This window comes from Balaenoptera musculus, chromosome 3 (assembly GCF_009873245.2).
Source record: "Balaenoptera musculus isolate JJ_BM4_2016_0621 chromosome 3, mBalMus1.pri.v3, whole genome shotgun sequence".
NCBI classification, from domain to species: Eukaryota; Metazoa; Chordata; class Mammalia; order Artiodactyla; family Balaenopteridae; genus Balaenoptera; species Balaenoptera musculus.
This window is the reverse complement of record NC_045787.1, coordinates 161,233,697-161,245,490: the sequence shown is the minus strand read 5'-3', so window position 1 is coordinate 161,245,490 and position 11,794 is coordinate 161,233,697. Positions and strand designations below refer to the sequence as shown.

The window sequence follows — 11,794 nt, the reverse complement described above, 5'->3', positions numbered from 1 at the left end:
GGTGTTACTCTAAAAGCCATCCTCCGTTTCCATGCTGGAAGCCGCCGGAAGCTGAGACTCCCGCAGCGGAAGAGGCGGGACTCGCTATGTCCGCGAACAATATGTCGGACCCACGGAGGCCCAACAAAGTGCTGAGGTGAGGATCCTAGTTGTCATGGTGTTAAAAAAAAAAAAAAAAAAAAAATTCAGCTATAAATTTTAAAGATATACTTGGGTTTATCAAATGATTCATGAATTGGGCAGCATCCCATCTAGCAAGTAGAGGGGAGCGCTAAAGGGCTACAGAAAGGGAAAGGTTTTTTAAAGGCAAGGCAAAGAAGTCATAATCAGAAAAAAGGGTGATTTCAGATTAGGTCATTTCCCTTTTGGGGAAAAAAGGGTCTTATTGGGGGGGGTTACCTCGTCTTCTTTTTGGAGGATGGAGAGGGGAGAGGACCCATGTGACCGACTACCTCATTGGTGCTGACCAGAAAATTCCTGACTGACCGGTTAAGACTACATTTCTGGAGGAGGTTAAAGCTTCGGTTAGGTTAAGTATTGAGCCCTGCTTTGGTGGCTTGGCCTAGCATAAGGGACTCCATTTTTGGCCCGTGGTTTTCTCTTTAACAATGCCCCCTCCTCCCACCCTCCCCACCTTAATCAGACTCTCAGCTTAACTGAGAGATGTGATCAAAACTTAAGGCATGAGTGCCACTCTCAGCTACTGCTCTGAGGTTCTTGCAGTTTTTCTTGTTCCTTTGTGTGCTAACCATAGGTTATGATGTTTTTGCTTAACCGCTGTGATAGTCGCAGGTCCTGGCTGGCTTCAGGTTCACAGTTTTTAAGTTGGTCATTTTTTTGTTACTTTTCTGATGTTCGAGTCTTAGGGAGATCTTTTGCTTGGTGATTAGTGGCAGTGAGTATGCATTTAAAGCTTTTGAGAGATTAAGTGCACCAGGGAGATTATTATAATAAACAGGATAATTCACAATGTTTGGAGTGCACTTCGGAGCCATGGTCCCCAGGATCCAAACCAGGCAAAATCAAATACGTCAAAGAAAGTTCCCATTGGGAATTCCCTGGGGGTCCAGTGGTTAGGACTCCACGCTTCCAATGCAGTGAGCACGGGTTCGATCCCTGCTAAAAAAAAGAAAGTTCCCGTTGAAGGAGTCACCTTCTTAAGCCAACTGACTTGTTCAGTGATTTTATATAATAGAGTTTCAACTAATCCAGAAGGGTTAATCCAGGTGCAGCAGGTGGTATTGACCACAGCATAGACACTCCTTGCTCAGCTAAAAGATAATCAAGGACTATTCTATTATAAAGAAAAACTTTGGCCAGAGAATCTAAGGATCTTTCTTGGGCTGATGGCCCTGCCGAAGGAAATGAATCCTGAGTCATGAAATCCTCATCGTTATTTTTAAAAAAATATTTATTTATTAATTATTTGGCTGCGGTGGGTCTTAGTTGCGGCATGTGGGATCTTCCTTGTAGCATGTGGTATGTGGGATCTAGTTCCCTGACCAGGGATCGAACCCGGGCCCCCTGCCTTGGGAGCGTGGAGTCTTAGCGACTGGATCACCAGGGAAGTCCCGCTCATCGTTATTTTTAACTTGATGATGTAAATCCAGGGGATTTGACCAATGAGGTGTCTTAGTTCCCTTGTGGAATGTTAGGGGCCCAGTTACATAACCTAAGAGGTATTGCCCCCTGTGCACTGACTATCTAGGCATTCAGAGGCCCAAAGAGAATGATAACCACCATGGACAAAGACAGACCCTATGGGGACACAAACCATTGCCGTTAAGGAGGTACTGTTAATGGATTCAGTCACAGGAATTACTGCGTTTACCTATTCCAACCAGGTGTCAGTTAGGTTTTCAGCACGTACGGGAAGAGAATCTCCCATCCTGAATAAAGTGTTGTTCTAAATGCCTTGCAAAGGTGGTTGCTGCTGGTGAGATCTCTTAGTGATTGGGGGCAAATCTGATCTAGATTATCATGGGAACATGGGGGTGCAAATGCACTAAGATTTACTAGGTAATTATGTCTAACTGAGTATGTAAGTTATGATGGGAGAAAGGAAACAACAAGGCATAGGTTGTTCTGGCTGTACAAGTTGAACTGCGTAAGAAATTTTTAGGGGGTTCGATTGTAGTTTGCTGTGACTTTGAGAATAGAAGAGAAATTGGTCACAGGAAGGACCAGGGGGTCTCTAGCATCATGGATAGATTGTAATCTTTGTTGACAAATCCAGCAGTCTGAAAGCTTACCTCCCTTAGCAATGGCCTGGGAGAGAAGGGTGAAAACATTATCTTTCCAGGTCAATACCAGAGTAAAGAAAAGAAAAAGGAAGGGTTTCACATTTAGTTAAAGTATGGTCTGTTCATTTAATTTGCAACCATTGTTTGTGCATCTTAATTTCTCTGTTCAGGGAATTCCCTGGCAGACCAGTGGTTGGGACTCTGTGCTTTCATTGCCGAGGGCCAGGATTCAATCCCTGGCGGGGGAACTGAGATCTCACAAGCCGCCCATGGTGTTGCCAAAAAAGAAAAAAAAAAAAATTAAAAAAAAAGTCTCTTTTCAGGAGCAGACTGGTGCCATGTTACAAGGACATCAGGATGGCCACAGTCAGGCAATGAGGGGTCATTTTTTGCTGAAGCAGAATGGTCTTCATCCATATGTGCCTTATTTATTTATTTACTGGCTGCTCCGTGCGGCTTGCGAGATCTTAGTTCCCCGACCAGGGACTGAACCTGGGCCACCACAGTGAAAGCACCCAGTCTTAACCATTGGACCACCAGGGAATTCCCGGTGCCATAATATTTATAGACTCTTGCTGCTGTCTTTACATGAAAGTCAGCTAGGGCATTCCTGGAACTCAGGTTCAGTCCTTTTGGTCTGAACCTCAATTTTAATGACAGCAATTTCAGAAGGTAAGAGAATAGCAATAAGAAGGTAGTTTATTTGTTGCATTTAAAAAAAAATGGATTTTTTTCAGCATTTTTACAAACAATTATTTATTTATTTATTTTTGGCTGTGTTGGGTCTTCGTTGCTGTGCGTGGGCTTTCTCTAGTTGTGGTGAGTGGGGTCTGCTCTTCATTGCAGTGCGCGGCTTCTCACTGCAGTGGCTTCTCTTGTTGCAGAGCACAGGCTTTAGGGGTGTGGGCTCTAGAGCGCAGGTTCAGTAGTTGTGGCGCACGGGCTTGGTTCCTCCGAGGCATGTTCTGCCTGGACCAGGGCTTGAACCTGTGTTCCCTGCATTGGCAGGTGGATTCTTAACCACTGCACCACCAGGGAAGCCCTGTTGCCCATTTTTGATTGGGGGCCCAGAGGACATAAGAAAACCCCTTTTTTTCCATAACATCCCCAAATCATGGATGACCCCAAAGGCATGCCAGCTATTGGTATAAATATTAACAGTCTGTCATCTGATAACTTGCTGCTTTAGTTTGTGGGAAGTTTCCCTTTCAAGTTATTAATATTGGTTAGTAATATCATAACCAGCTTGGAAACAAAGTATCCCTTTTTCATTTTTAGAGTAGGACCCATCAGCAAGATTAGATCAGGATGTTCTTACCTGGCAGTCATGGGGCTCATCTTTGTCAGGCAGAGGTGGTGATGTAGCAGGGTTAAGGATGTTGCAACATTTAAGATGTTGAGTAGGTAGTGGAAGCAGAAGGATCTCATAGGAGGTTAATCTGCTTGCAGAGAAATGTTGAGTCATTTCAGAGTTAAGAAGACTTTGGACAGTATGAGGAGTTTGTAAATAAATGCCATTACCTAGGGTTAGATCTGCTGAGGCTCCTACTAACTTTGCAGCTGCAGCTGTAGCCTTAAGACAGTTGGTATAGGGACTGGCAACTGAATCTGGTTGTATGCTGTGATAGGAAACAGGCTATGTTTATTGCTATGCTCTTGTGTGTGCATTGCCAGGGCTTGCTTATCTCTTTCATTCACGAATAAGGTGAAAGGTTTTGAGTAATTAGGTAGGCCTAGGGCTGGCGGTTCTTACAGCACTTGTTTTAGTCTTAGAAAAGCCTGCTTATGTTTATCTTCCCTAGGAAGGGGCTCAGGGACTAAAAGTTTAGTAAGTTCATAGAGTGGGAAAGCCAATAGAGAAAAATTAGGAACCCATAGTCTACAATAGCCAATCAAGTCTAGAAATCCACAAAGCTGTTGCTTAGTTATAGGCATAGGACATTCTTGGTTTAGCCTAATCCTTTTTGGAGATAGCTGGGTTCCTTCAGCACTAGGTAATGAACAGTATACAGAGATAATTGTAATTTTTCCTTGCAGAGTTTATGTCCCTTTTGTCAGTGGAAATAATCAACAACCAACCTATAATAAGAATTTTAGGGCTTCCCTGATGGCGCAGTGGTTAAGAATCTGCCTGCCAATGCAGGGGACATGGGTTCGATCCCTGGCCTGGGAAGATCCCACATGCCGCAGAGCAACTAAGCCCGTGTGCCACAACTACTGAGCCCACATGCCACAACTACTGAATCCCATGTGCCTAGAGCCCGTGCTCTGCAACAAGAGAAGCCACGACAATGAGAAGCCCGCACACCGCAACAAAGAGTAGCTCCCACTTGTCGCAACTAGAGAAAGCCCGCACACAGCAACGAAGACCCAACACAGCCAAAAAAAAAACAAATAAATAAATTTATTTTTTTTAAAAAAAGGATTTTATTCAAGCCGAACTGAGGACTGTAGCCCAGGAAACACAGATTCAAGAAGCCCTTGAATTGTGTTTTGCCAGAGTACAAAATGGCAGAGGCTTATATAGGCAAAAACTGCAGTTACATAACTTGTTTGTCAAGAATTATAATTGGGGCTTCCCTGGTGGTCCAGTGGTTAAGACACCACCCTTCCACTGCAAGGGGCACCGGTTTGATCCCTGGTCAGGGAAGTACCACATGCCACGAGGTGCAGCCAAAAAAAAAAAAAAAGAGAATTATAACTGGAACTGGCAAGAAGTAAGGGTGCCTGTCAAGCAAGGATTGGTTGGGGTCTGAAGTGGTTGTATAGTTACAGTGGGAGATCTTGAGACCATAAGGTTGCAGTTGGCGGCTGCTAGCGGATATTGTCTTGAGAATAGCTAGTGGTGTAGTTAAGTTTGATACAGTTCAAAAAATTCAAGTTCTCAGTGATGCAGGAATATATCCACATCCACAATGACCACCCGGCTCCATTTGGATGCCTGAAGCACAGTTCTGTCTTGTCAGAACAAAGAACAAACATCAAACATAACGGGGTACATTCCTTCGAGGTTTCAAGAGACAGATTAGCACATACACAGTGAGTCAGCATGACCGTAGTTTTGGGGAAGGGAACCTCATCTTCAAAGGAGTTGATGCATTGGCATCTTAGGGTTGGGGTGAATGGACATTTATCCCTATCTTCAAAGTGGACATTCTGAACAGTCTGATAACTGTATTCCTTTTTTTGTCTGTTTGTTTTAATGGTTAAAGCAGATGTACAATGTCTGTTTGACAGGCCACAAGACGGTCTGTTCTAATTAGCATAAAGTTCAAGCCCAGGGGACTTCCCTGGTGGTCTAGTGGGTAAGACTCCAAGCTCCCAATACAGGGGGCCTGGGTTTGATCCCTGGTTGGGGAACTAGATCCCACATGCATGCTGCAACTAAGAAGCCCAAATGCCACAACAAAGATCCCGCATGCTGCAACTAAGACGCGGTGCAGCCAAAATAAACAAATACATTAATAATAAAAAAAAAAAGTTCAAGCCCAGTCATGTATGAGCTAGGATGACTTCCCCATACCTCAATATGTGGAAATTTCTTCCATCACTTCTCAGCTAACTGTTGCAGCAGATACATGGAGTCTTTTATGGATGCCTCTTTGGTTACTGAGCACAGCAAGAGGTCGTCTGCCTATTGTAAGACAGTTGATTTCCCCGGGACTGGTGGCTCCTTGCATTTTGGTGGAGCACTTGGGAGAAATAAGGGGCCTCAGTGAGCCTTTGAGGCATGACTGTCCAGGTGTATTGCTGATTTTTCCAACTTAAGGCGAACAGATAATCAGCTGTTGGGGTCTACAGTGGTGCTGAACCAAGGTCTACAACAGTGAACCATTTTGAGTCTGGTGTCACTCATGACAAAAGGGTGTTCTGGGTTTGCGACAACTGGGAAATGGGGAATGACTATCTCATTAATAGCTCTTAAGTCCTGAGGGGAGGGATAAATTGGGAGATTGGAATTGACAAATACACACTACTATATATAAAATAGATAACTAATAAGGACCTACTGTATAGCAGAGGGAACTCTACTCAATACTCTGTAAAGACTTAAATGGGAAAAGAATCTAAAAAAGAGTGGATATATAAATATATATAACTGATTTACTTTGCTGTACAGCAGAAACTAACACAACATTGTAAATCAACTCTACTCCAATAAAAACTAAAACAAACAAACAAACAAAACTTTCCCTGGGGGGAAAAAGGAAAAAACTCTTAAGTTCTGGACAAATCTCCATCCTCACCCATTAGGTTTCCAGGCTGGCAGGATCTGTGTGTCATGGGGGCTAATACAGGGTATGATTACCCCCTGGGAGATGAGATCTTTTGTTGCAGGTGTGAGGCTTTGTGTGGCTTCAGGCTTTAGTGGATATTGAGGTAATTGAGGAAGAGGTTTAGTTATGTGTCTCTGAATCTTTATAGGCTCTGTACTTTTTATTGTCCCAGTGTCAGTATTAGAAATAACCCACAGGTTTTTGGGCACCTCAGTTAAATTAGGGGACTTTTGTTGGAATCCTTCCTCTTCTACGTCAAGGACAGATTGTAAGAACGTAAAAGAACATCAGGTTCAGGTTGGTCAGGAAATTTAACGGTGAGGTCTCCATTGGAAACAAAATGTATTAGCCCTTTTAACTTAGAAAGCAGATCTCTACCTAATAGATTGACTGGGGCTATGTCACATAGCAAAAAAGAAAGCTTTTCAGTCAAAGGTCCCAGAGTCATTTGTATTGGTTGAGGTAGAAATTCTCTCTGAACGTTTATTAGATACTTCTACTAAGGAAACCTCTTTTTCACTCTGAGGGATTTGTCGTCCTATGGGAGTGGGGTTTAAAGTAGAAAGTGTAGGGACTTCCCTGGTGGTCCAGTGGGTAAACTCCACGCTCCCAATGCAGGGGGCCCGGGTTTGATCCCTGGTCAGGGAACTAGATCCCGCACGTGTGCCACAACTAAGAGTCTGCATGCTGCAACTAAGAAGCCCGCCTGCTGCAACTAAAAAATAAATACATAAATAAAAGTAGAAAGTGTAGCTCCATTATCGACTGGAATTTGGCAGGATTTCCCATTAATTTTAATTTTAGCTTCCCCTTGGCTGTTTAAGGGAATTACTGATAACAGCTTACTGGAGAATCCCTTGGAACACTGAGGGGGTAGATGTGGGGCACTCAAGTTGAAGAATTTGCATAAGACCTTTGAGGACAATCTCTTTTTCCAGTGTCCCAGTTGATTACATGTGAGACATTGGGCCTCGGGCCAGCGTTTTGATGGTGGACCCCTAGGAGGGTGTTATGTTAGGTCTCTGGCCTTGGAGCTTTTGTAGCTGTAAGGCCAACAACTTGGAAAATTTTTGCTTGTGGTCTTGCTCTAAGGTCGTTTCAAAGTGCTCAGCTATGGTCGCTGGCTCCATCAGACTGGTGGTCTCCCATCCTATTTTCTGTCTTTTTATCAATGCACTAATAATCTCAGGAGATAATCTATTTGCAAATAGGGCAGCTAAGAGCAGGTTGAGTGACTCTTTTATATGGGACCAGAACGCCATAGGTGGAGGGCTTCCAAGCATGCCTTAAAGTTGGCCCGATTCATCTTTCTTTGCTTTGCATGTTTGAATAATAGACCGATCAGTTGGGGTAGGGAAGATTCTAGGAATGGCTTATAAAAGGTCAGGTGCTGTTTTACCAGCTTTTTCTGGTTGAGGATCTTGAAGATCCTCCGGGTTTTGCCATTTTGCTTCCTGTGTCCATTTGGTGCTTCACCAGGTCCTACCTGCATGTGCACAAGCTGATAAAGATTTTGCAGCCTGGGGTCAAGGCCCTGATAATGACTCCAGATTCTTCTAAGAACTTTTGGGGTTCCTCCCTAGGTTTAGGAAATGCCTTAACTATGGCCCTTAGTTCCATTTTTGACCAAAGAGTGAAAGATACCTGAGGAGGTTCGTCTGCAACCTTGGGTAGTTCTCTCTTACATGGTAACTGTTGAATAGTCCCTTCAGAGTGGAAAGGCAGTTCAGAAAGAAAATCAGTAAAACATGAGTACTCAGGTAAAGAAGGAGAGAGGGGCTTCCCTGGTGGCGCAGTGGTTGAGAATCCGCCTGCCAATGCAGGGGACACGGGTTCAAGCCCTGGTCTGGGAAGATCCCACATGCCGTGGAGCAACTAAACCCGTGCACCACAACTACTGAGTCTGCATGCCACAACTACTGAAGCCCACACGCCTAGAGCCCGTGCTCCAAAACAAGAGAAGCCACCACAATGAGAAGCCTGCGCACCACAACGAAGAGTAGCCCCTACTCTCTGCAACTAGAGAAAGCCCGCGTGCAGCAACGAAAACCCAACGCAGCCAAAAAAAAAAATAAAATAAAGCCTTATAAAAAAAAAAAAGGAGAGAGGAGAGCAGTAGGAGTCATGTCAGTCCTATCCTTTTTTGTTTTAGGTACTTCTTGTGTTTTTGATTTTCCATTAGCCTTTTTGTAACCCATCTTTTAATGAAGCTATTTTGGAAACTTGAAGCCTTTTGGAAGCTTCCATTTCCAATGAAAATAGGTATCCCATTCTGTTTGCTTAATCTGGAAACCCTCACTTTCAAGGGCATTTATTTTGTTTTTTTTTAATAAATTTATTTATTTGTTTTTTGGCTGCATTGGGTCTTCGTTGCTGCATGCGGGCTTTCTCTAGTTGTGGACAGCGGGGGCTACTCCTCGTTGCAGTGTGTGGGCTTCTCATTGCGGTGGCTTCTCCTGTTGTGGAGCATGCGCTCTAGGCCCCCGGGCTTCAGTAGTTGCAGTGCGTGGGCTCAGTAGTTGTGGCTCGTGGGCTCTAGAGCTCAGGCTCACTAGTTGTGGGGCACGGGCTTATTTGCTCCGCGGCATGTGGGATCTTCCCGGACCAGGGCTCGAACCCGTGTCCCCTGCATTGGCAGGCGGATTCTTAACCATTGTGCCACCAGGGAAGTCCCTCAAGGGCACTTCTGAAATAAACAATCTTGTCTCACACATTCCCCACAGTGGCCACTGTAATTCTAGGTTGTTTTTAGCAGTATTTTGCCATTTTTGTAGATATTTACAGCTTTTGGGATTATAGTTCTTAGACATAAAAAAGGCAGGTATGCTGATGGGTGGCATGCTTGATTCATTAAAGGTGAAAGCTCCCATCTCTCTTAGCTGGCTTTATCTACACAAAGCAAGACAGACAAACATGAATACCTTAACATTCCGGCTGTAACCAGTTACTGCGGCCTGGCCAAGAAAAAGGCCCTGTGCACACCACCACCAACTGCCTACACAGAACCTGGGGCTGGGGGAAAGGATTGAACCAGCAGACCCCAAATGGGGATTGTGGGCTGATTCCAAACGAATGGGGAACCGCAGCTGCCACCAGCAGTGCCCAACGTGGAATCTGGGAAAGGATCCCAAATAAATGGGGAACAGCAGACCATACCACCAGCAGTTCCCAACATGGAATCTGGGAACAGAACCAAGGCTGGGGGTTTCCAACCAAATGAGGAACTGTGGTCCGAACTTCCAGCAGCTCCCAACATGGAACCAGTGATTCCAGACAAATGGGGAACTGGCTGGAAAGCCAGTTAGATTGGGAGTGACACAAAGAGAGCAGAGCTCAGAACTGAGAGGAACTTACCCATGGCCCCCAGAAACGGCGAGAAAGACAGTGGACTCAAAAAGGGGTTCATGGGTACCATGCTTATGTTTCTCATTGTCCCCAAATGCTGTCAGAGGTTCACTTTGGATCCTGTCGCTGCCACCAGATCTGTTGAAAAAAACAAAATTCAACTGAATAAATTTTAAAGATCTAATTGACTTTATTGAAGGCTTCATGGATCAGGCAACATCTCCTCTAGCAAGTAGAGGGGAGCTCTAAAGGGCTACAGAAAGGGAAAGGTTTTTAAAGACAGGACAAGGAAGTCATAAACAGAAAAAAGGATTATTTCAGATTAAGTCACCTCCCTTTTGGGAAAAAAGGGTCTTATTAGGTGGGTTACCTCTTCCTTTGGGGGATGGAGAGGGGAGAGGGGCCCATGTGACAGACTACCTCATTGGTACTGACCAGAAAATTCCTGACTGACTGGTTAGGACTACATTTCTGGGGGAGGCTGAAGCTCCAATTAGGTTAGGTACTAAGCCCCAGTTTAGTGGCATGGCCTAGCATAAGTGACTCCATTTTGGGCCTGTGGTTTTATTTTTAACAATGGGAATGGGCCTCGGGTTGTGGGTTGGAGACCCAGGGGAGCACCTGCCCATCCTGGGGGCAGAACTTGAGCACCCCTGACCCTGAGCCTGCTGCAGGTACAAGCCCCCGCCGAGCGAGTGTAACCCAGCCTTGGATGACCCAACACCGGACTACATGAACCTCCTCGGCATGATCTTCAGCATGTGTGGCCTCATGCTCAAGGTGGGCAGGGCTGAGTTTCCTTCCCCGTAGCTCCGCCTGACAGTGAGGAAGGCGTGGATTCAGAATGAAGCAGGACCAGTGCTGAGGGGGCAGGGCTGGGGTGATGCTGGGTGAAGAAGGCTAGAGCTGTCAGGGAAGCCAGGTGTCCGGGTCAGGGTGGCACATAGGACGTCAGTCTGAGGGTGGGCCCAGGCTTTAATGTAACTTGGTGGGGACTGGTGGAGAAAATGTGGGGTCCTTAGCACGATGGGGGATGTCAAGGGCCAGGCTCCTTAGGCCTGAGGGGACATGGTGGGGTCAGAGATGCAGGACAGGGAGTAGGACCATAACTCAGGTACCTGGAGTTAACTATGGGGATCTGGAACTGAGACTCCTGGGGCTCAGGGTTTGAGCTGCATCAGGTGGAACTGGGGTTGGAACCGGTGCCTGGGAATGGCCCTTGTGGGGGCTCATTGGGGGTGCCTCTCACCGACCTAACCCACCCATCCACCTACCTCTTCCAGCTGAAGTGGTGCGCTTGGGTCGCTGTCTACTGCTCCTTCATCAGCTTTGCCAACTCCCGGAGCTCTGAGGACACTAAGCAGATGATGAGTAGCTTCATGTGAGGCTGGATCTGGAGAGGGAGGGACTCCTGGGTGAGGGGAAGGGGACCCCAAGCCTATCCATCCTGGACTGACACCTCTCTCCCATCTCAGGCTGTCCATCTCTGCCGTGGTGATGTCATATCTGCAGAACCCTCAGCCCATGACGCCCCCCTGGTGATGTCAGCCTAGAGGGGTCACATCCTGGACCCCTCTATCCACCTTGCCCTAGGCCTGGCCCGTGGCTGCTCAGCCTCCTGCCCTCAGCTGTAGTCCTGGGCTTCCCTGAGTGAGGTAGTCTTGGGGCCTGCAGCTGGATGGAGGGAACCTGGCCCTGTCCTTGGGATCCCACTTCGCTGGAGCAGAGAGGGCAATCTCCTAGGCCTACCCCTCCTGCCTTCCTTCCCCACCCTGCCTGCTGTTGGAGGAGATACTATCCATGTTTCTAGGTGTATCCACTCATTTTCTTGTTGAAACCAGTTAATAATAAATTTTTGCATTCTGGTTGTTCTCTGAGACCTCTCTCTCCTTCTGTGCATTGTCATAACAGGGGGAAGGGCTCCAGTTC

At 46.0% G+C, this 11,794-nt stretch overlaps 1 protein-coding gene across 1 annotated transcript; it reads left to right on the top strand.

Annotated features, from left to right (window-relative positions):
• The first annotated feature begins 24 nt into the window (after positions 1–24).
• On the top strand, positions 25–11,742 carry WDR83OS (WD repeat domain 83 opposite strand). Its single transcript, XM_036845464.1, has 4 exons — positions 25–136; positions 10,540–10,645; positions 11,149–11,246; positions 11,341–11,742. Exons 1-4 carry the CDS (start codon positions 87–89, stop codon positions 11,405–11,407), a joined length of 321 nt encoding a protein of 106 aa, XP_036701359.1. The 5' UTR covers positions 25–86; the 3' UTR covers positions 11,408–11,742.
• Positions 11,743–11,794: the final 52 nt, after the last annotated feature.

What these genes read in the sequence shown, in the direction of transcription:
- WDR83OS (XM_036845464.1), top strand. Translation starts at nt 87, where the DNA reads ATGTCCGCGAACAATATGTCGGACCCACGGAGGCCCAACAAAGTGCTG. An exon ending in AGGCCCAACAAAGTGCTGAG is followed by an intron (nt 137 to 10,539) that starts GTGAGGATCCTA and finishes AGCCTGCTGCAG; the next exon opens with GTACAAGCCCCCGCCGAGCG. An exon ending in TGTGTGGCCTCATGCTCAAG is followed by an intron (nt 10,646 to 11,148) that starts GTGGGCAGGGCT and finishes TACCTCTTCCAG; the next exon opens with CTGAAGTGGTGCGCTTGGGT.